The sequence below is a fragment of the Lepidochelys kempii genome, chromosome 11 (assembly GCF_965140265.1).
Source record: "Lepidochelys kempii isolate rLepKem1 chromosome 11, rLepKem1.hap2, whole genome shotgun sequence".
Classification (NCBI taxonomy): Eukaryota; Metazoa; Chordata; order Testudines; family Cheloniidae; genus Lepidochelys; species Lepidochelys kempii.
Genome location: NC_133266.1, coordinates 23792062 through 23815475, shown reverse-complemented (window position 1 = coordinate 23815475; position 23414 = coordinate 23792062). Strand labels below are relative to the sequence as shown.

The following is a 23414-nucleotide window of genomic DNA, read 5'->3' as shown; positions in this document are numbered from 1 at the left end:
CAAATGACTCTGCCAAGAGTCATTTGTTAATGCGATACAGAGCTGGGGCTCTAATCATTTGCTTAAGTATAACTGTATTGACGTGGTTTAGCATTTTAGCCATTGCAGTCAGTCGATGAAAGGTTTGCCACTGACTAGAGTGGCAGCAGGATCGGGCCTGTTAGTCTCCACGGGGCTCGGAGCCCCTTGCAGCGTTACTTTCCCGAATGGGAGGTGATGCAGGGAGGTACCTAGGCCAAAAGCTGGTTTCTAAACTTCCATTTCTAGCCGAACTGTGTTGGAGTCGGTTTCAGCCGGATTGGTGCTGTAAAGAACGTATTTAGACGTTGGAGCCTAAACACAGGACAGCTGGGGCCTTGGGAACTCCGATCATAAAATAAACCACCACCCTGGGCCACAGACATTACCTTTCTGTTCTAACACCCCCTGCCTTGACACGCACCTTATTCTCCCCAGGCTCAGAGGAGGTAAGCTTTTAACCCAGCCTCTGCTTGGTGGGGTGCATCGCACGGGAGGTTTGCATGCGCCCCAATAGCTTACATGCCAGTGTTAATGGCCCATGCTTAACTGGCCTTGATCAATCCGAGACTGAGCTGTGTGACTGAGGAGGAAGGGTGGGATCAGCTGCGGATATTTCAGCCCTTTTCTTATTCTCCTCTCCGCTTCAGTTAGGTGCGGAGTTTCAAAGCAAATTAATTGCAAAGTGTGCGGCCTTCAAAGCACGTTGCTGGCAGATGGGGGGAGGAGGGGAATCTCAGAGCCATATTTACAGTACTAATATGAAAGGAAAGTTTCAGATGCTCCTGGAACACTTAGAAACGTGTGGAGTTTTACACGTGTGCATTTAAAGTGTGAGGTAGCCAGGCCTTGTGAAACCCAGACCACAAATGATACATGTCAGTGGGTTCTTTGATAGGGCTTCTGGCCACAGTGTTTTTGTGCTGTCAAACTGCGGTGTCGAACAAACACCTCCTCTGGGACAGAGTGATAAATGCAGAGACAGGCTGGCTTCAACCAGTCTCAGCAATCTCCTCAGCCCTCCCCCTCCCCCCACTCCTGCGCCCTCCTCTACCTGAGATTGACGTTTATGCAGGGGCACCCAGGGATTTCAAAAGTGTCAAGTCTGAGTAATTATTGATACTCCCCAGTTCTTAGGAGCCAGGGCTCTGAAGCCGCCTGCGAAGCCATTCTCAAGCCTGCTCCTTCTACCTTGAAGCCTCCCAGACTCCACTGAAGAACTTTTGCCGGTTTGTAACTCCCCCACCCCAGCCATCGCCACCATCCTTTGCATAATCATTTCACACCCAGCATGGCCCTAGCCTCCAAAATACACCCTCTGCTTTGTGGGCCTGTGTTAATGCCGCCACACAACACTAAACTTTGCCTTTAAAAAGAAAGGTTGCAAAGAGCCTTCTGCTTCCAACACTTGCCAGCCTTCTTTTAGAGGCTGGAATTTCAAATGTGCCCTCGACTTATTCACCCCCCCCCTTCTGGGCCATTGTTGTTATTGTTATTACTAAAACCTGTTTACTCGCCTCTTGGTTTTTGGACATTAAATGAGTTTCCATCCCTTACTCCCCTGAATCTCTAAGAAATAGATAAACTGTTATATTCCCCACCCCCGTATTTTAAAGCAGTGATCCTGACAGCCGTACTATTATTGCACTTTATGTTTTAGTGGATGTTTGCTGTTGCTAGTTACAGCAACACTTATCATAAGACAGCAAGAAAAGAGTAGTCCCTGGTAATTAAAGTAATGAAATATTCATTTACTCTACCTTTTCAGTAGTCTCACAAATTAGGCTGCTACATTTAATGCCTGCACTGCCTCCGTTTTTATTATAATGGCAGCTTTCGCATCTGCAATTAGGACTAATTCTGACAGTTACAATTTCTGAGGGATGGTAAACAGTGAACGAGATGTGCAGCAGTGGTATTACACGTGAAAAGCCCTTGTCTCTTTAACCTTGTTGTTTTTTTTCTCGCAGAGGTTACCTTTTCCCGATGGTGCAAAATCGACTTGACATAACTGTTCATCAGTTTCAGGGTTTTCCCTGGAGGTATTTGCATCAAATCAGCCCAGTCAAGCTTCAAGTTGAAATTGGCAGGCCAGAAACTGACAGGGTAGGGACTGGGAAAGAGACAGCTAAAGTGCAGGCAGCAAACTGACAGCAGCAGAGTGAAAGACACACACAGAGAGAAAGAGGCTAAGCTTTTCAACTTTAGTGGGGGGAAAACATCAGATCTAAATGTTTTAGGTCTTAATAGTACTGGATACAGTGAAGTTTTTCAAGGCTGGAGGACCAGGTACCTTTATCAAGTTCCTAGAACCAGGAAAGACTAGCTCAGCTACACTGTGTACAAAGTGTAGTTTAATCTGATTGGATGCCTAAAGAGGTGTGGTGAGACCTAATCAGATCATGCTAAAGTTCTAGGGAATGGGAACCTCCCATGGATTTTGAAGAGAAGCATTTAAAAAAATGGAAAATAAAAGGGGAGAAATCATGAAAAGTTGTCAGCATTAGAATTAACAAGCTTACTTTGCTGCAATTCTTTTCTGGAGTAGTGTCATGCTTATGCACCACAAATGTGAAGAAAAATGACTGAAAAGGTTGCTAATATCAGTGAAAACATATTCTGATCAGCTAAAAAGAGAGGAGTGCAATATGTTTATCTGCAAAGATAATTAGAAACCTCCCTCCCCCGCGCCCCCCAGCATTTCCTTGAATATGTTATTTCACTTACACTCTGTCACATGAGGGCCTCAGATCAGGATGACACAAAATGTTTTTTTTAAAATAGATAATTTTTAAAAATCTGGGGTGAAAAACACCAGGACAGAATTTTACTTAGTAAAAATAGCTCTACATCCTATTTAGAACCCCACACCTCCAGGTGCATTAAAGGAAGAAAAATATTATATTTTTTGCCTCCATTTAAAATTATTTATTTATTGGTCTTTACTGGATGATTAAAAATCCTTCTGACTTCTCCTACCAGACTTGTCCTAAAGTAAGCCTTGCTTTCAAACAGTTTTTCAGCTGTGTGTGTGACAGGCATTGGCTGATCTGCTGATGCCCATTCGACAGGCACTGTTGAGCTAAAGTGGTGTGACGGCACAGTTTTGTTAAGCTGTGAACAAAGGGCTGGAGATGCCTCGCTGGCATCATCCATGTGCATATTGGCCTTGTCACAGTATTGCTTGATTTAATGCTCTGTTTATTCCTAGATATTAGAACTTAAATTCCAAACAATATGTTTTCATATACTACATAGGAACTTTATTTTAAAAGCTTTCACTCCCAGAGAACCACAGATCCATTTGTCTGTTCAATTTCTATGCAGCAAACATTTAAAACATAGCTCCCAGATGGATAGGTGGCCACTAGCCTCTTAACTGATATCCAGTTAAAAATGGGATTTCAGTTTTAAAAAGTCTTATTAGGGTAAAAGATTTATTTTTTCTTTGATCATTGCTTGAGAGTTGTTATTTATTTCAACAGTGGATTTTCTTATAAGCTCCTAAAGAAAGGTTACCCTCTGTGCAGACAGGGCCAGCTGGTTGGACTTTTCAAATGACATATCATCCCAATGGTGCTGCTGTGATAAAATGATCACTTTGCAAAAACCTGTAAGCACAGTGACATGAGTATTGGCAGGTTAGTGGAAAGAAAACAGGTTTTAGATTTTTAAAAATATGTTCATTGGATGGGCACAACTTTACATCTCAGCAGAAAACTTGAGTAGCTGGTCCTAAATTTAGATTCTGGTTGTTGGAGATGTCTCAGGCTTTAACTCTAAAAAAGTTTTTCTTCTTTTTAAACTCTGTTCAGGTTTGCTGCAAGTGTTTGCTAAGAGATTAGTTAGCTAGCTTGCGCTGAGGAGGTAGCCATGGGAAGCAGTGCTTTGCTGGAAGGAATGTTCAGTCGGTCAGGGTGTGAAGATATAGGGAGCTGCAACTAACAGAAGCTTGGGATCAGGTATTTTCCTCTTTGTTTCATATCAAAAACAAAGTGCTTATGGAAAGGTTTGTGGTGAGACATCAGATCCCAGCAGGAACACAGCTGTTGTTTTGCAGGATTCCTAATGAACATTTTAGCTCAACAAGTTTATGAAATAAAAGGTATTTGGTTTCTTTATTATTATTTTTGTAGGCAAAGCATCTTAGTTTGATTGTGTAAAGATTCTATCATCCCAGCGTTTCAGGTCTATTTTGTACTATTCCTTTCTAATACATGGTGCTTTACTTGAGGACTGTAAGTAGGGGAAGGGGAGGAGGAGACGGGAATGCTCAACAAAATGAAACTATTTCTTCACCAAACAGTTCAGTCTGTCTAGAGCCTAAATCTAAAATTGAATCTGCTGGGCAAAACCTGTACAATTTTTCTACCTGCCCTTAGTCTGCTTCTTTTCAACTATGACAGTTTTACTAACTGAAATGAATGGGCTTGCTTACTGTGGTACCTTTTCTCAGAATGCATTTACATCAAATACTTCAAACAGCAAGCTGGGTGATATATTTAGGGGGACAGCTTGCACAGAATAAGCTTTAATGGTTAATTTTTGTATAGCTTTATAAGTGAAAGGGACTTAAAGCTACTAGCAGTAGAGATCACAAGACCTTATGTGGTCTTTTCTTCTCTAGATGCATGAGAGATTTACGCGCCTAAGTCCCATAAGAGTTAATGGGAGTTACACATGTAAATCTCCTGCACAGTGAGATAATAGGCCCTTTTATGTATCGATAAGATGGATTCTTACTACACATTCAAAATGAGGCTGGGTGCAAATTTTATGCTCCCTATTAATACTTTATTAGCAAATATTTATAAAACAGACAGAAGATGTAGGGCCCCAAGAATGGTCTCGATCATGGTCCCATTGATGTTACTAGCAAAACTCTCATTGACGTCCACAGCGCAGGATTGGGCCCAAAATCCGCATTGTCTCCTCTGTTTCTACCTTTCCCTGCTCTACATCTGCTGTTGATTACAACATAAACCTGACTGTGACAGGATATTGCATAGGCCAAATTACTTTTCACCTCTTTACAAACTCTTGTGGCTAAGGACCTCACAGCATGAGGACTGGAAAAGAAGGAAACCATAGAGGAGACAGCTGGTACCAATGCGCTATATCCTTCTTTCATGGTTACACTCATTTTTAGCCCCACTGTCAGGTTGCTCAGGAGAGATAACCATCTCGAGGTATAATGGGTCTGCAACTACAGTTCTGGAGCCTTAGAATTCCACCTGTTCTGAGGGAAGAGAGTGCTTTTTATACAGGAACCCGTGTTGTTCAATGTAAGTATCCTACAGGGTAGGCAATTCTCTCCAGGACAGTACTCAGAGTCTATCCAAGGAACAATACTTGTTCAGTCTTCAATTTGAAATACTCAGGTGTTGCTAGCATTGGACATCTGCTTCTCTTCTGCTTCAGTGTTATGTCTCTCCCTGAGAAAGAAAACAGACTTTGCCTCACATAAATAAGATCTTTGAATTTCTCTTCATTGATAGATATACATATATCTATATTGAAAACGTTAAAGATTCGTATCTGCAAGCCATGAGTCTGAATGAGATGTTATCCTATGCTAATGTTTAGCTGGAGATAGCCAGTGCAACAGCACACCAGTACATTGTTCCAGTAACAATTCTTTGATTTATAAGCTACAGCTCTTTTTTTTTCCATCATTGTTTCTTTACATCACTTCTATGCTTCTTGTGATACTGATCTGAGTGAGTTGTGCAAGCTTCCGATTTGCCAGCCCCCTGCTCCCAGGCCTGCTACAGCACTATTCAAATAATTTAGTACATTAGACTATCAGATTAAATCCGAGGGTTTCTACCAGTGGTGGAATCGGAAAACCTATTGTTTTTTTGATTATCATATCATCAGCCCCAACTGATACTAGTATGCTCAAGGAAAACATACTTCAGTTACAGTTGATTTTCAGATTCCAGAATGGTGCTGCAAAGTCTATGCATGCCTAATTATATTTTATGTTGGGCTGTGCAATACAGAATGTATGCTGCAGCAATCAGTGAGTTAACAGTATCAATCAATTTGTAAACAGATGAAGTCACTCATTCCCAAACTGGTTTTCCAAAAACAATTACTAAATTACAATAGAAAAAAATTGTACAGTTACTGTATTTGTGTGCTGTGTTACAATCAACATACCAGGGAAACAAAACAATTTAATGCAGAAAAATCATCATTCATCTACATTATAATTGCTTCTTTTTCACATCTACAGGGCGGTTAATTAAAATTGTGATTAAATGCGGTCGTGCTGCCTAAGATGTCTTGCCCAAAACAGGTGGTACAGAATTTAAAAGTAAAAAAAATGTAATTAGCATTGGAAATTGAGAAATTGCCTGTAAGAATCAGTGTTAATTTCAGTCAGTGATGAGGTAATTTATAAATGAATGCAGTGGAGGCTGTGCAAATGCACAATTGCCTTCCTTCCCATTCTTAGCATTCTCAGCATGCAGGTGAAAATGTTTTCAAAATATTGAGGTAATTTGAAAATCAATCCATGCATTCTATATCTTTTTTCTCCTCTTTGTAGCGAATACTGAACGAATGCTGCCATAGATGGCGTAATATATCAGTTTTGCACTTTCTGAAAGCAATACTACTAATATGTCGTGGCATCCGATAGAGTTTAACTAAACAAAATGCCTGGCTAAGATTCTTTACAAAAGCCAAAATGTTGATTGAAGTCCTCAGTGACCCTGAATCTATTCAAATATATTATGTGTTTAAAACATGCTTTCCCTAAAAAGGCAATAGCAATCTGCATTGAGTATTAAAACTGATTCTGTAAAACAAAATAGATGCTAATAGGACATCAAAATCTTGATTTCTTGGTTACAATTAATGCAATGCACTAGAAAAGTCTCAACGGAACAAATATTTTCTTTAAAATACTCTTCTTGTAAACTTTTATTCAATATTTCATCCCGGAACTATAAAAGAACTGTTAAATAAGTTATCTGTACACATATTTTTTTCCTAGATGATCTGTGCTTTTCATAAACTTTGAATGATAAAACCAAAAATGCTCATTTCTAACTAAAGTACGTCCTTCTGGACATAAACAATTAAGCACAAACTTCACAGCAACCAATATGTTACAGGTTAGTGTAACCTCAAATAAATAAATTTTTAAAATTCCAAAATACGTACATCATGGTAGAATATAAAAATACACAGCACTAAATGATTTGAACAGTCATTGCATTATTGTTGGACTTCAAAACAAACTGTCATTTATAGTTATCCATGTGGATATTTAAAAATAACTTCTGCTTTTGACAATGTTGACCATTTGAATGATGTGCATGTAGAGTTAGTCTGATTTCCAAACAGCAAAATACAGGTGTTGGTTATCAGGTTGCAATGAGAATAGGTGAAGCTGTGAGATGGCTCTCAAGCATCACACGCTTTAATTAAAGAAAGCTAGTCTACACCTATAAGGACTTTGTTACCCATATAATTACATAAGTATTGCAAATCATTTTATTAGTCTATCTCCAATAGTTAACTTTTCTCAGAGAAACTTATTTTTCTTTTTGGTAAGCCCTGTGAACCTGTGCATTTTAGAGCATATTTTGCTGCCTGTTTCAGTTGCTAGGCCTTTGCCTCCACATGGTAATTAGTACTGTGAATGGACAGGTACTGGTCAGAGAATATTGATTTCTTTAACAATATAGTTTAGTACTGAGAAAATGTTCTGGTTAGGGTACAGGACTGCAAGTCAGGAGACCTGGATTCTAGTCTTAGTTCTGCTGAAGATTCTTTGGGCCTGGGTCTGATCTCCCCTCCACCAGTGTATAGTCAGTGGAATTATACCACTGTGTAGCTACAGAAGACAAGATCAGAATCAAGAGCCATGTATGCTGTCAGGCATGTCAGTTAGCCTTTCTGTGTTTGTTTTCCTGTACCTTATTGGTACAGCATCATGGGGACATAATCTTTACCTCCTTCAAATGGTTTTTGTAAGGTTTAGTATTTACAAAGCATTTTGAGATCCTTAGTAGCTGCAGAAATATTATTTATTATTATGGTTTCATGATAAACTAATCAGATGCAACGGAAATTGACTAAGCAAATTATGAATATATGTATCAAATAATCAGATTCTTACACTTTGTTATATACCTGATTATTCTAATTTAGACTACAACTTAGCTTTTAAATAACTACTATTCTTACCATTGAATGGGCAGAAGTTAGCAATAATCACTGAAGTAATGATGATTATTGACTGGAAGGTATTTTAAAATGTGAGCTCTGTTATATAGAGTTTAGAAAGCAGCTACATAGAAGCATTTGAATCTCATTTCAATTTAGGAACAGTAAGGATAAGTTGAAACCTAAAAGAATACACATATGTCCAAATCCTGGTCCCATTGAAGAAAGTGGGAGTTTTACCATTAACTTCAGTGGGACCCAGATTTGGGTCATAAAAGGTTGATCTGGTGCCAATTTATAGCAATGGAAATATTTGGTCAGGCTTAATGTAGACATTTGCTCAAGTTTTTGGTTTTCTCTTCAATATCATCTAAACCCGAAAGAAGACAAGGGACCAGATCTTGCTCAGTTTATGTTAGGCCCTTTGAATTTTGTGGGCCCACTTCCATGGGTAAGGACTAGTAACATAAGAAATATGAGCAAGATTTGGCCCAAGATAAATGATGCTTACCACTTTGTAAACTAAGCTATGAAACTTTTAGTGTTATAGCGATCTGGTGAAAGAAAAGTAGCTTTGTATATTCCTGAAATCTAAAGTAAACTGAAATGTTTCCACATTACATGTCAGATTTCAATCATCTTTCAAAACAACCAAGCTTCTTCATTTAATTAATTACAGCATCTTGGTCCTTGGGAAGAACCAAATGAAAATATCTTCTTTGCAACTATCTGAGCTTTTTTCAAGTTTCACTCTTCCACCTCCCAAGAATCCTCAGACTTCACTGTTCTGCACACTGCCTTATCTTTGCTGTCCTATGACAAGCCCCAAAGCCTCGAACATTTCATAATGACTATGTGACAAATTGTTGTGCTTTTATTCATGCTGGACATCTTTGCCAGGATTGCTTGTTGTGTTTTCTATTTGGCTGTGTCATGGGACCAAAGGTGGCTGCTTTTGTACAGCATGTCAAATCTGGTTAACATGCAGCCATTTATCTTTAAAACCACTCCTGAACAATGGCAGTGGTGCACTGGGCCACTTGTACAGGGCTGTGAGCAAAAAACATTTTTTTAGTGCCATCCTTTCTGTATGTATGCATGCACGCACCTCACTTTGAGGCATTCTGGTGAACAGGTCATGCAGCAGACAAGATGTTTCATAATTTTGGGAATCTTTTAGAGACAAATTGTACAGTGCAAGTGTAGTGTAACTGAACTGCGGAATGCCCAGTGAAGTGTAGAAAATCAGATACAACACAGCCTGAAAGAATGAAACAAGAATTCCTATCTATGTATATTCACAGTATTTTATAAAGAATTCATATAAAGAGGAATACACATTTATTTTCTGTTTTTCTGTTTATATGTTGTGATTATATAAAAGTGTGTGTATTTAAATGTGTTTGTATCTGCATATCTACATATGCATGTAAGTAGGATCTCAAAGGAATAAGAAAATTTTACTGTGTGTAGTGCATGGCATGTGTACCAGTTGGTGTGTGTGTTTGTGTGTGTGTGTGTGTATAGATGAAGGAGAGACATTTATTGTGATAAAAATACCAAGCTTTTTACACTCTATATAAAAAGCTATGCAGCAAATTTTGTAGCTCTGGTCACTTTCCAGATATTCAAGTCACACAGAAACATTTCTGGTGACAATCACTTCCTAGTAAATACAGAAATAATTATCAAACGAAAAGACTGGTAGAGAACTTGAAAAGTTTTATTCAATAGAAAAATGAGAACTAACTATACAAGTAGCAATTCGTTGTTGCAGTTGGAACATTTAAGATAGCAGAACTCTGTTTTTTTAATGATTTGCTGTGTTGTGTAATAATTAAACATATAGTGCAGTGAGGTTACTTGAAGGAACAGGAATACTATGTATGGTTTTTGAGTAAAGGACCGAGGAGTTTGCCTTTCACTTTGAAAACAATCCCTAATATCAGGAAAATGCTCTGTTTGTTTATGCGTACATAATGCAAGTTTGTCCGCCTGGGAACTGCAGCAAATGGGAGAAGTATGCATGGATTTCACAGGTAACAGGATTACGTGGGCACATAATTGATCCATTTGGAGAAAAAAATGACAGTGCTCTAAAGATGCCTAGGCTTTGGAGATGGAGTTTATGAAACAGGCATTTGTAAATTCTAAAGAATCAATATGTCAATTTTATTACATCTCAGGACCAGCTGGGCATTAAAGGAACAGTAGCCTTTTAAAAATTGCAGCTGTGTATTCCTGCATTGTGTACATTTCTTAAAAGGCTTAGAATTTTATAAAATGTACTTTGCTTAGAGATTTGCACCTTTTCAAGGACTGGTGTACATTGACAAAAAAGACAGAAAACATTACATTGTGCCAGTTTTCCTCTTACAGGAATAGCTGGTTAAAACTGCTAAACCTGCAATTATATTATATACAGATCTCATTAATAGTTACATACAAAGAAGGAGAACAATGACTGCTCATAACAAAATACTGAAAACATTGCAGAGCCATTAGAATACATACCTGTAATTCAAGCCAAGATTTCATCACAGGCTGATAATTCAGTAAGTCAGTGTCAGAGACCTGAAAGTTCATATTAGAGATTTCTCATTAAATTTGGCCTGTGTCATTGCAAAATAGTATCTTTGTTGTTGTTGCAATGCCTTTTCTCTCCCAGGGATTTGACTGTCTTCAGTTGTTTTGATTTTAAAATACATAGAGATTACAAAGAAATTCAGTATTAAAAATATGTAGATATGCTGAATGGGGTTTGGGTTTATGATGGAAGGTTAATCCTTGCAGGTTGAAAAAGCAACCCACAATGGGCTATAGACCCTGACACTGCATTCTGATCGGCATTATTAGCCACTGGAGGTTACATTTTCAGCCCAATGGGCAACAAGTTATTCTATGTAAAATGTAAATTCTATTAGTATCTATAGGACACTTGGTTCAGGTCACATATTAGTAATACCAGACCATGTTTTGGGCTTCCAGACTTCAGTATGTTTTCTATTGTCTTCTTCCACACTTAGTTACCTGTTGATGTTGCTATGGATCTCAAACCTTTAGATTACTGTTCAACTCCAACTGCCGAACGTACAGCCACATTTGCAAAAGCAGCCACTGATTCTGGATGTTTCAGTGGTTTGGTGCTAGCAGGAGCTGCAGGTGCTCAGTACTTCTGAAAATCAGGTTCTAAGCTTCTCTAGTTGGACAACCAAAAATTAAGGCAACCACAATCAGTGGCCACTTTTGAAACTCTTGGCCTGAAGACCTTCTCTGATTCTTCCCTGGGCCTATGCCTACATCCTCAGACCTTGTGGGCCCTCTTTGGCCCTAACTAGTGCTCTCCTAGCTCTTCCTGGCTGCTTTCCTTTTCCTTTTGGCCCATTGAAATATTCTCCAGGTTCAGTCCAGCTGCACCCATAGGCTCTCTAATGTTCCCCAACTGTTTCAGCTACTCCATTCTTCTTCCTAATACACTTCTCTTCTTTCCGTCATTCTCAGTCTTTTGTGCAACTCCTTTGACAATTCTGGACACTCACCTAGCCTTCTCCCATGCTCTGCACTCTGTTCTCTCAGATTCCCATTTCCTCTCCCATGGCTGAAGCTTGGGGACTGCAGACTTTTGACAAGATCTTTACTTTGGTTTCAGAAACAGTAATAAAGTTGCTTTGACGTTCAGTACACACTGCAATTCTTAACTGTGTAAATCTGTTGGTTATTAGAACAAGCTAAAACATATCACTTGTCCATGTTTGAACACATCATAAGTAGAGTCACAATATGAGGATATAATATATAAAACAGGTAGGGTGCCAGTGATATATCTGTACTATAGCCCCGCTTCTCCTGAAGAACAGTAAAATATGCATTGTGCTGTAAAATAAAAATGTCTAGGTTACCCAAAAAAAGTATGGAAGAGCACATGCAAACATGACAAGCCAGTTAGTCACTTTTTATGGTCATACAGTAGGCATGTAGTAAAACTTCATTCCAGCCCATTTTCTCAAGTCTTCATCAGCTAAGGAACACAGGGAAAAAGAGACTCAGAATGTTTTCATAGAAATTTGTGTCAGCAGAGAAAATGAGGATGACATTTTGTCATGCACACACATCATGAAACACACACCAAAAAGAGACACGTAAATAGACTAGACTGAAACTTACAGAATAGCAGGAAATTCAGAGATGAGAATATCAATCACAATGCACAGGTCGTGTCTGTGTGTTTAGCTAGAATATGTATGGCATGCAAATTTACTAGCTTGGCCCAATATCCTGTGGCTCAAAAGTGAGAAAAGCTTTAACTTTATATTTCCTACACTAGTAATTTGTACCGCCAAAGCAATGAGAGTCTGAAGATCTCAGACCATTCCCCATATTGTTTGGGGAGTATTAGACCTAGATGAGAAAACTGAGGTACAAAGAGGTTACGTAACTTGGCAAAGGCCAAACAGCAAGTCCGCAACAGAGTCAGAGACTACAAACCAGGGACCAGATTCTGATCTCATTCACACCAATGAAAATCTAGAGTCACTACACTGACAGCTTTAACATTCTGACAGCTCTTTGAATCTGGTTTTAAGAGAAAAGCAAAGCTCTAGAAAGATAAGGTGAAAAAATGGAAAAACAAAACCTGTCATTGATCTGCTTCATAGTTCTTCCATTGAGATTATAACAGCTTCTTCAGAGACTTTTATAATCTCTATGGAAGTGCAAGAGGCACTGCCAATATCTGCAGATCATTGGCATGATAGACCATAACAGCTTCTTCAGAGCCGTTACGGTCTATCGTGTCAATGCGTACTTAGGGAGTCCTCAATGCATGGATCATTGACATGGTACTACATAACGGCTCCTTAGAAGCCATTACTGGGTATCAAGTCAATGCATACTTAGGGAGCCTTTAATGCATGGACCCACTTAAGCTGACTTGCTCTGAATACTAAAAATCCTTAGGAAAATTAGTTACTGCATAGGTCATTTGGGGAGCTTATTAATACCCAAATATAAGAGTGCATCTTATGGACTACGTGCATGAACATTTTTATTTAAGAAGAAAGCCTATCTGAAACTAGTGTGAGAGAGCATCTGAAAACCGTGAACTTCTCATTTTTCCCATCCAGGGACCTCATTTTATTTAATAAAATATTTTTAAAAATTCACTACCAGTCTGAGAAAGTGAAGCCAAGATTCAGTCCAGAACAAATTTTTATGGCTAGAAAGTCTTGAAAATAAGGGGTTGTAATGGAAATGCTGACAAACTCTTAACTATAAAGCAACAGTGCTGTATATTGTACCACTATCGTAACTTTACTGTACATAACAAAATACCAAGTATTTATGATGATCTCTGCAAGATGTTTCATTCTCTTTCTATATCAAGCTTGAAAGAAATACCATCTTAAACAGCAAAGGCTTTACAATGTTAAATATCATGTCATCCAGTCAGGTGTTTATCTAGATTTTTTGACCCATTCCCTGGGGACTGTTGAACAAGACTTCCCAAATTGTTGAACTGCCTCTTCCTTAATTTGTAAATGAACACCCCATCATTTTTATTCCTGCAAAAGAGATTTCGCTGCACTGAGTTGAAAATGGTTCTAGTTTGCTGTTGTTGATATTTTTCTTTTGTGTTCTGCTTGCTGACTGACATCTGCTATCATGCTAAGCAGGTGTTCCTATGTAAACGAACGTGCCCTGTTTGTGTTTCGCCATCCTCGCTACTGCGCACCCAAATGAGCAGCGTGATTAAGAATCCTGTAAATTTTTGAAAGGAAACGGATGGCTGCCCTACTAGAACATAATTACACCGTTCCAACATCCGCAGCTCACTGCTGCAGCCGAGTTGGAGAACAGCAGAAATTAATAATATATAATAGCATCATTCTCGTAATTTATAAATGAAATAAAGTAGAGAGGAGATTCTGCTGATATGCATTTTCTTCTTAATTCTAAAAGACAAAGTATAGATTAGAATTTTACTGGGGTGAAACCTGGCCAGCAATATCACACTAGTTGCAAGTATAGGACCTGATTCATGCTTAGGGAAAAGAGCTAATATCTTTTATTAGATCTTTTATTTATATTTATTATAATATCTTTTATTACTTTTTTATTAGTAAAAAAATGAGTACACAAAGACCTTTAAAGCCCCTGATGAAGAGGATGTAGGAAATCTCTAAAGAGTGTATACCTCGGTTTTGGCTCAACTCATTTGAAGGTACTGCAGCAAGACTTTGCTGCGTGTTGCATTTTTTTCCTTTTACTGAATTAACACCCTGTCACAGGCCAACCCCTGGGAGAGAAGAGAGGCTTGGTCAGTTAAAGATGTTGTCTAATATCGTATTTTTGTTAAAAAACAGTGATGTTTTCAAAAACAATATTTTGAGCTCCATAAATGTGCCAAAGGGAGCAACGCTGCATATCACCGCTGAAGTCAGTCCCCACAGTTAGTGCTTTAATTATGCCTCTTACGCCAGCTGAAGAAATGATACCTTTCTGAAGAAGAAAATATATTATTTGTAAAGAGTAATCAATCTTCTTTTTTTTCCCCATTACATATGAACATCCAAGTCAGTTAAACAGTTTTTATTTTTCTTTCCTAGTTACCCTTCAACAGTTACCAGGGACACAGCCCAACCAATATGTACTTTCACTGGGAGAAACTCAGCTGGGAGAATTATCAAGAGAACCACAATAATATAGACTTATCGGTTACTGAGGCAAATTTTATATATCGTGCCACTGCTTACCTCTAAAGAATGACAACAGGCTTAGCCAACAAAGTGGACGCAGATTCCCCTAGTTTATTTAAGTCAGTGAATGTGAAATGTATTGTGATTCAAAAGAAATGTGTGTCTTCTAAACTAGTTTATTAATTTAAGAGGTATTCATTTAAAGGGCGTCCTGTGTATTATCACGTGTTTAGGTTTAGTTCCAAGAAAATGTATTCATTTAACAGATTTATTTCATTAACAGGTATTTATTTAAGTGGGTTCCACTGTACTTAAATCTTTGAACAATTTCCATTACTTCCTCAGCTCACTTGCTTCAATTTTAATAAGCCTATAAGATGCCTAGGGTCTTATTGAGGGTTCAGTTTGATCAATATGGTTAAATTAAAATAGTGCAAAATATAAGCAAATGTACACTAATAACTCAGTGAAAAAATTGGCATGTACTAAACATCGATTGGTGTTCCACGGACATTAACTTCTTGTTTTGAGGACACTAATACTGCCTAGAAACTGCATCTACCTTTAGACACACCCATACAATCTGGATACTAACAGACCATATTCTTTCCAGTTATGCCTGTGCAGCCCGTTGACTTTCATGACACTGCACAGATTTGAAGGGAAAATTTGCATAGGTGTTATGTAGGGTGACCAGATAGCAAATGTAAAAAATCGGGATGGGGGTGAGAGCTAATAGGTGCCATTATAAGAAAAAGCCCCCAAAATCGGGAGTGTCCCTATAAAATCGGGACATTTGGTCACCCTAGTGTTATGTCACATGTAACCTGATCTATAAACCCCATTCACATGAGTAGTCTTATGGGATCACATTCTGCCACTCCTACTCCAAATGAGTGACATCTTATTCCACATTAGGACTATTCATGGGGTAATGTACTACTCAACATGAGTAAAGGAAGCAATATTAGGACCACTGGGATTATTCACATGAGTAAGGACTACTTGCATATTTTGTCTGAGCTCACTGGAAGTTTAGGGTCGCAGAATGAAGCCTAGGTATGTATTTTACATACAAACCCAAACACATGCACTTAGAAGGTGTTTGTGTACAGAAGTAGAGATTTATTTTTGCTGTACTATAATACCATGCTATTATTCTCAGTGCTACCCAATAAAAGATTAATGCTAAGCCCCACCTAGTATTAAGTTGCTTTTGGTAACGCTAGCATCTGAGTCCTTCCACACAAGAAGAAAACACCCTTTTTATTTAACTAAATGTACCCTTACCTGTAGTCACTGACACCACTCCATTGCAGTTTTATTTTCCAACATCCCTGCTTGCTATTTTAGTTTTTGGATTTCTGAACAAGTGTAGAGTAAATAAAACTGATGCTAGCACAATATATTTTAAAATCTGCATGACATATAATAGGTTCAAATCCAATATCTGTGTACAGCACTATTGCAGATTTTAATATTTTTTTTCCTCTTCAAAGCAAATGATGCATTTTACATATGCTAAACATAATTTGCAGGTCTTTTTCTTTCTCTTTTTTTCTTGCTCTTTCTTGGTTAGCAAAGGTTTGAGATGATAATACTTTAGCATTCAATGTCTTCAAGAGACAGTTTCTGATGTTTTCTAAATATACTACAGTGACTTCTCAGTAATCATACTTTTATATAATTGAAAATGGTTTCTGATATCTTTTTCAGCTTTGGGGCAGTTGTTGCCCCTCCCCCCCTTACCTGTTGTGTGATTTTTCTGACTATCTTTAATCTCCTTGGTAAGTGATATGCACTGTAACTACCCTGCCTTTTCTTGGTATCATCTCTTCCTACACGGCCAAAAAAAATTCATATAAGCAGAAGCTCATCTTATCAAAGGTAAATCAGCAGTAAGAAAGAAAGAAAGAAAGAAAGAAAGAAAGAGGAGCTGAGATAAAAAAATGTATATCTTGAAAGCAAATGCAGTCACATTTGGGACAAGTAAATTCTGTGAAGATGAAGTCAAATATGAAAAGCATTTCTCTAGTTTAAACTGACCGAATAGAGTTATAAACAGCAAAAATATTTGAAGTTCCCTTTTTAAATTAAAGCTGGAGCTTTAACTTCTTAACCTTCAACACGACAAGTACAACACACTGTGCAAAAACAATTTTTAAGTCTTCTTAACAAACATCTGAAGTAAGTAGGCCAAGTTCAGAAGAACTGACTTTTCATTTGTGGCTATGCCAAGAAAAATGCTTAGTTTTTTTGTTTAATTTTGGTGCATGACAATCTTGATTTTTTCCAGTGTTTTGCATGTTTAGAGTTTTTAATATCAAAGGTATTGCTCTCTGTAAACAAGTGTAAGTTTACCGAGGCAGCTTCACTTACACTCTTCCCTTGTAATCAGATGTGAAAATTACACCCTCCCTTTTGGATACATGATAATTACACATTTCAACATACAAAGAATTGTCTCTGTTTCAGTTGTTGGAATGAAAAAGCCAAGGCATTCAGGAAAATATATTATTATATTAAAGATCATTGCCATCGCTGTTTTTGGTAACAGTGAAGTTTGTAATCAAAACTATGATCAAGATAGTTTGGGATTTAAATATATATATATGCGCTCAAGAGAAAGAGCAGGCATAGTCCAAATTAAAATTAAAAAGATATATAAGCAAGGAGGGTGAAATTTAGCCCTGTGCTGTGGCCCAGTACAAGGCCTATGCACTATTTAAATCTCATTTAAGCCCTATTTTGAAGGTGAATTTCACCCTGAAAGCATAATTTATGGAAAGCTTTAAAAATGTTTCCCAGCCTTTGTCACATTTTTGTCCTCTTTCTTTCTCCTGTTTTACTTACCTATGGAACTCGTCCTGCATTTCTTGTGCACCCATTGATTTCAACATGAGTATGAGGTGAGTAAGGAATGCAGAATCAGGCACTTCTGTGAAAGAGCTGTGGGGAAAAAATTACACATGAAAGTTGTACTTTGACAGTTTCATGACCAGGCCAAATATATAAACTGATGTCCAGCGCAATTTTGCAAAAATGTCCCTTAAGGACATTTTTTGCCAGAATCAACTGTTTATTTAATTTAAAAAGCCTAAAGTTTTGCATCACATTAGAGGCAGAGTTGACTAAAGTCAAAGTTTAACATCAGCTGGCTGCATTACCTTTACTGTAAAAGCGGGGCTTACTCAGAAGGGGGCGATAAAAAAGTTAGTATGGGGAAAATAAAAATCTCATCTGCTTTGTAAATAGATTAGGCAAACATCGTTTATGATATATAATGAGGATAACGTAGCTTAGTATCATTTATTTATAGTCCTCCCAAAGCACTCCTCTGAAGTAAAATACATACTATAGATATAACTATCCCTACTTTATATAGGGATCATTTAATCCACCTTTGAAATGCAGCCACCTCTGAGATAGAACATGGCAGCTCTACTCTGCAGTGCTATGGAACAGTTAAGGACAGGAAGTGAATATGAATATTTGATCCAATGGATTCTTCAGAAAAAATTAGAAAACTAGCTACCTGAGTTGGAGTTTCACTAGGACAACAGAGTTAACATCCTTATTACTAGAAAAATATTCAGGGGTCTTTAATAATCCAAAAGACCTTAAATCTCATTGTTCATCCAAAACACCATGCTGGCTGATTGGTTCACTATTGAGTCAGAGGGAAAAGTGTCATTTCCTGAATTGCTAGCACTACTTCTATTTATTTTAGAGATGTTAGGAAGATGTTTTTTCCCTTTTATGGGTAGAAAGAAAAGGATGGGAACGTGCTAGGGTGGTAGATCTGGGCTATAGGCAATGAATATTACAATGCTATTATACGATCTAACATCAAATTTCCTCACTGACTTCTCTCCGAAAATCACCTTGGAAGGATGGACAAATCCATCTTATCTAACTGGACAATGCACTTCCTTGGTAGGGAGAGAGATCTTTCGGGGAATGCAACTACAGAGGCAGGAGGGACCATGTAGGCCACAAGTCAGGAAGCCAAAACATCAGCGAGAGAAGATGCAGTGAATTCAGGGAGGAAGTGGGGATTGGAGTCATCAAAGAGAGAAGCTGCAGACTGCAGTGGTAGTAGGGAGACTCGGGAGTGGAACCATACAGGAGATGGAGGCTGCCGGGGAAGCAGGAAGCAAAGGAGGGAGAGGGATGGAACTGACAAGGAGAATGACGTGGAATTAGAGAGAGAGTAATAACTGGGACGAAGTCTGAGGAGGAAGCAGGGAGAGAGTGGCCAGAGGGCTTGTTGGGGAAGAAGAGCCTGCACAAAGAGAAGGAAGTAGACTCATTGAAGAGAGATGCTACAGAGTTAGTGAGAAGACAGGGGAAAGGAAGCAAAAAAGAGAGAAGCTGCAGAGGAAGCAGGAAGCAAACTCATTGCCCAGAGGAAGTGGGAGGACCAGGAAGGGAACTAGAAAGGTGAAAGGTGGCAGAGGGAGCAAGGAGTGAGTGATCAGAGAGGGAAGAAATTAAGAGAAAGCATGGGAAGTGTGCCTTTAGTCCACGTTTCCATATTAAATTATTATCTCACAATGTAGTGAGTGAACAGCAAGTGAATACTCTCTGACCTATGGGGCGCATGGTTTTAGGACTTCAGGAGTGTTTTCTCTTGTGTGAGTGCATGTGTGTATGATGCTGTCGTTAAATTTGCAGCTGCAGTTCCATTATTTTAAGGGTTTACCTTCTCCATTTATATTAAACAGGCGTATGATAGAGAGAACATATCTCCAAATCTATATGGAGGAGATAGGGCCTGATTCTGATCTCACACTGATGTAAATCAAGAGTAGTGCCATTTAAGTCAACACCGTTGTACTCATAAGAAGAGAATTAGGACTCTGTCCTGTAAAATAGAAATTTCCCTAGGCTAAAATGTGATAGTACTGGTTTCAGCACAGAGGTTACTTTTTTATTTCTTCTTCCAAATTTGAAAAAGACCAGTTTGCTTATAATCAGGTTATAGGATTACAAAGTTAACAGAAGTCCTGGTTTCAGATGCTCTTTTGCACACATATCACTCAACCAAAAATTGAATGTGTCAACAATTGAGATGTTGACCTTTGATATCAGCTATTGCACTTGTTCAGTGCGTATTTTTAAAACAAATTTCATGATGATTTTTAATATGTTACTGTTTGTTTGGGCAAATAATGCCTGTTTTAAAAACAAGTATAAATACACATTTCCCTGGTAGACTAGAATAAGTCCAGAGCTAATGGCCTGATCTAATTCAATTAAAATCATTTTACAAATGCATGCAATGGGCCAAATTCTGCCCTTGGACAGCCTCACTGAAGTCAGTGGCCCAATATGTCTGCCTAAATCTGAGTTTACTCTTCATATTTCAGTTACTGCAAAGAAGTAGCTTCAGTCCCTTTGGTAAATAATATTTTGCAGATCCATCCATCAGAGATAGTTTTAAAAAAAGCAAAACACAGGGCCCTGTTCTGTGCTGACTGCCAATGAAGTCAATGGAGGCAGCAAAGGGTGGAAGTCAGTGTAGAATCTGCTCTCCTAAGAAAGACTTGAACACTGTTCAAATAACGTGAAAGTTGGGACTCATACTGACCAAAGCAAGTTATTCTGAGCTAGAAGCGGGGCTTCATCCCTGACTAGCACTGTTATAAATAAGATGATCCTCAGTTAATGATATTCCATTATTATCATTAACTCCCTGCTCCTTTTCTTTATTATTTGATCAATTTTTTTCTGTGCGTATCTCAAATTAATTTTTTGTACCCACTTGGCATAGACAGATGATTGTGTCTTTGGACCAAATTCTGTGCTGATGGCAGTGGGAGTTTTGCCTGAATAAAGAGGGTAGGATTTAGCCCAAGGCATGCAAAGATCTGTTGATTTCAGAGGCACTGCATCACAAAGTAGAACTGTGTGGGCAAAAAGAAACATTCTTGTCAGCTCTAAAGCATACTGTGGACAGAGCTATCAAGTCATGGTAAAGTGTTTTAGGAAAGTTGTCGTTTTAGGAAAGTTGTCTGCAAAACCTCTGTTGGTTCTAAATCACGCAGTTGCTCTTCTTCTGGCTTCCTAGCATTAGGAAAAAAGTTCTTTCTTTACTTTTGCTGCTACGTGCAGAGGTGAGATATCGCTGACTTCAGCTTTGCAGAGAGTCCTGGGTGCTCTGCTAATGTGCATATTGATGTACCTTGTAGCCTCCAAGATGATGAAAGAGCATATTGCTTATTTCCACAACAATGAAGTGAAGAGAAATTTTACAACCAGCCTCTTGTTCTACCTGGGAAAACTCTCCCCAGGTGAGAGAGCTAAGGAACATGTGATTTTTGCAATATGAACGTAAAATTAATAAATAAATATGACACAAATAAAGTTTTTAGCCGGGGCAATAATACCTTTTCCACTAGCACACAGATATGATATAGCTTTAATTTGAATTCATCTTGTCCACTGTGGCTAAAAGATGGAGGTGCTATTATGAAACCTTTTTTGAATTTGCTTTATTCACTGTTTACTATGCTGGGCTGACATGATATGATTTGTGCATTGCGGGGTCACAACAAGCTACTTGCAGGACAATTTGCTGAATCAAGAGGGTGATTGTGTCTGGTGCCAGTCAGTCGCAATTAGGGCCAGGATCAGGGAGGCCCAGAGCTTGTGTATCGTCTTGGGCAAGCTTCATAGAAATCAGCTCACCTGAAACTAATTGTCACAACAGAGACCTTATGCAAATGAGCCCTAGGGTTAGCGTGGGAAAAAAAAAACTGTCGCAAAGATAGGTGACCTGCTGAGCAGGGGGTCTGTTGCTGGGGAAATCTTTGTTCAATGAGTTAAAAAAATGTTCTCATTGTTCAAAATCCAAGAAAACGTAGCAGATACTTTCACTAAGAAAGCGTGGCGAGCACACTCATCTGAAAGTCCAATAAAGTGGCAGCCAGCTTTTGAGCCTGTAATAAATTGGAAGTCTTTATTCTTTATTCAGGCTGCAGCAGGAAAATGATTTTCCTTTGGAAAGGGGCTTTTAAAGTTTAGATACTTGCAGTTAGCCAATGTTTAAAACTTAACTGCCTGTCAAATTTTTTGCCTGCCTGAAACTTAACTGTCAGTCAAATCTTTTGCCTGTCTAACCTGTTGGAATTCAGAAGATTTTCTGTACCTGAAATTTTAGCAACTTATTTGTTAAAAAAAAAAATAGACGTAAATCTACTTTTCTGTATCTGAAAGTTCTTATTTTATAAACATGAGCTGTTTGGTTTCTGAGGCCATTTGATTTCAAAGTTAGAAACATAAGGTACTTCTTGCATTGGGAGAGCAAATCAGTGAATATATTCTCCCTTCTTTAAAACACTTCTGGGTTGTTTCTTTAGAACTTAGAACATCTTGTATATTCTAAAATGGCTAATGAGAACGAGATGGGGAGGTTAGAATGTTGGAAAGAACACAATGAATTAGGAACATTTAATGACATGCTCCTTGACATTTGAATGTGAAAGCTACTATTTCTGACATGCTCTCCCTACCTCTTTTTCCACTTCCCTATTCTCCTCTACCTCCAACACAGGCAAAGAAGGGCATAATTTTTAGAAAACACGTTACACAAAATATTTCTTGTTCACATCTTCCTGTTTAACAGTTTTTATGGGGGTTGCTCAACACAGCTTAAAATTGAAACTCCACCTATATAATACAGTGGAGAACTGATTATTTATATTGTAGTTTATGACAGGTTTCAGAGTAGCAGCCACGTTAGTCTGTATTCGCAAAAAGAAAAGGAGGACTTAGTCTCTAAGGTGCCACATGTCCTCCTTTTCTTATTGTAGTTTATGCTGTCAATAGCAAATTCAAAAGAAAGGGACATATTTATGCAATAGACTCAAATGATGAAATGCAAATATCCTATGAACTCATATAATTCTAGGCAGCTAGGGTATTTTTGCATGTAATACTTTTTCAAAGGGTAGGGGGAGTGAAGGCAGTAAAAAATTGCAGAAACAAGAGTTACTTTGCACTATCATTGAATGCAAAAGAATAGTTATTTTGTTTGGCTAATGACTAGATCTGTGCTTTCATTGTGGTTACTTTAAAGGGCTGAAACTCGGATGTGTATCCGATCAGCAAGTTCTGAAATTAACTTCCTACCACCAAACAGCATGAAATAAGGATGGCTTAAAAGTAGTGCAGCTTAATCACCAACTTTTTTTTTCTCTCTTTTGTCCCTTTACCACTGTCTGAAATAATTTCCACAAATAGGAGACATTTCACAGTGGGTATGAAGCGCTCAGCTTTCACTCATCAAACTTTAATCGGAACTGCATTTTAGTTTTTGAATAAAGAACACTTAAAAAATTTAGATGCAAATTATTTTGCATTATTCATGCTCTAAGTGTCCTTGTAGATTTAAACACTTCTGAGGCCACCTTGATTCAAGTAATTACCTAGGCCCTCACTGCTCCATCATGAATAAGGTATTTTGTACAAGTAAAGTATGCACCCGATGAGCTTTTAAAGTGGCTTTACACT

At 38.2% G+C, this 23414-nt stretch overlaps 1 protein-coding gene across 5 annotated transcripts in view; it reads left to right on the top strand.

Moving 5' to 3' along the window:
- ZEB2 (zinc finger E-box binding homeobox 2) overlaps positions 1-23414 on the top strand; it is a 131631-nt gene that overhangs the window by 13907 nt on the left and 94310 nt on the right. Inside the window, exons 4-5 of one of the 5 annotated variants that reach the window (XM_073305414.1) lie at positions 1149-1247; positions 1989-4123. The exons of the other annotated variants lie outside the window; for them this stretch is intronic. Of the exons in view, the coding sequence (XP_073161515.1) occupies positions 4087-4123 (37 nt within the window). The 5' untranslated portion in view covers positions 1149-1247; positions 1989-4086. The remainder of the gene's footprint in view (positions 1-1148; positions 1248-1988; positions 4124-23414) is intronic. 5 annotated transcript variants of the gene reach the window in all.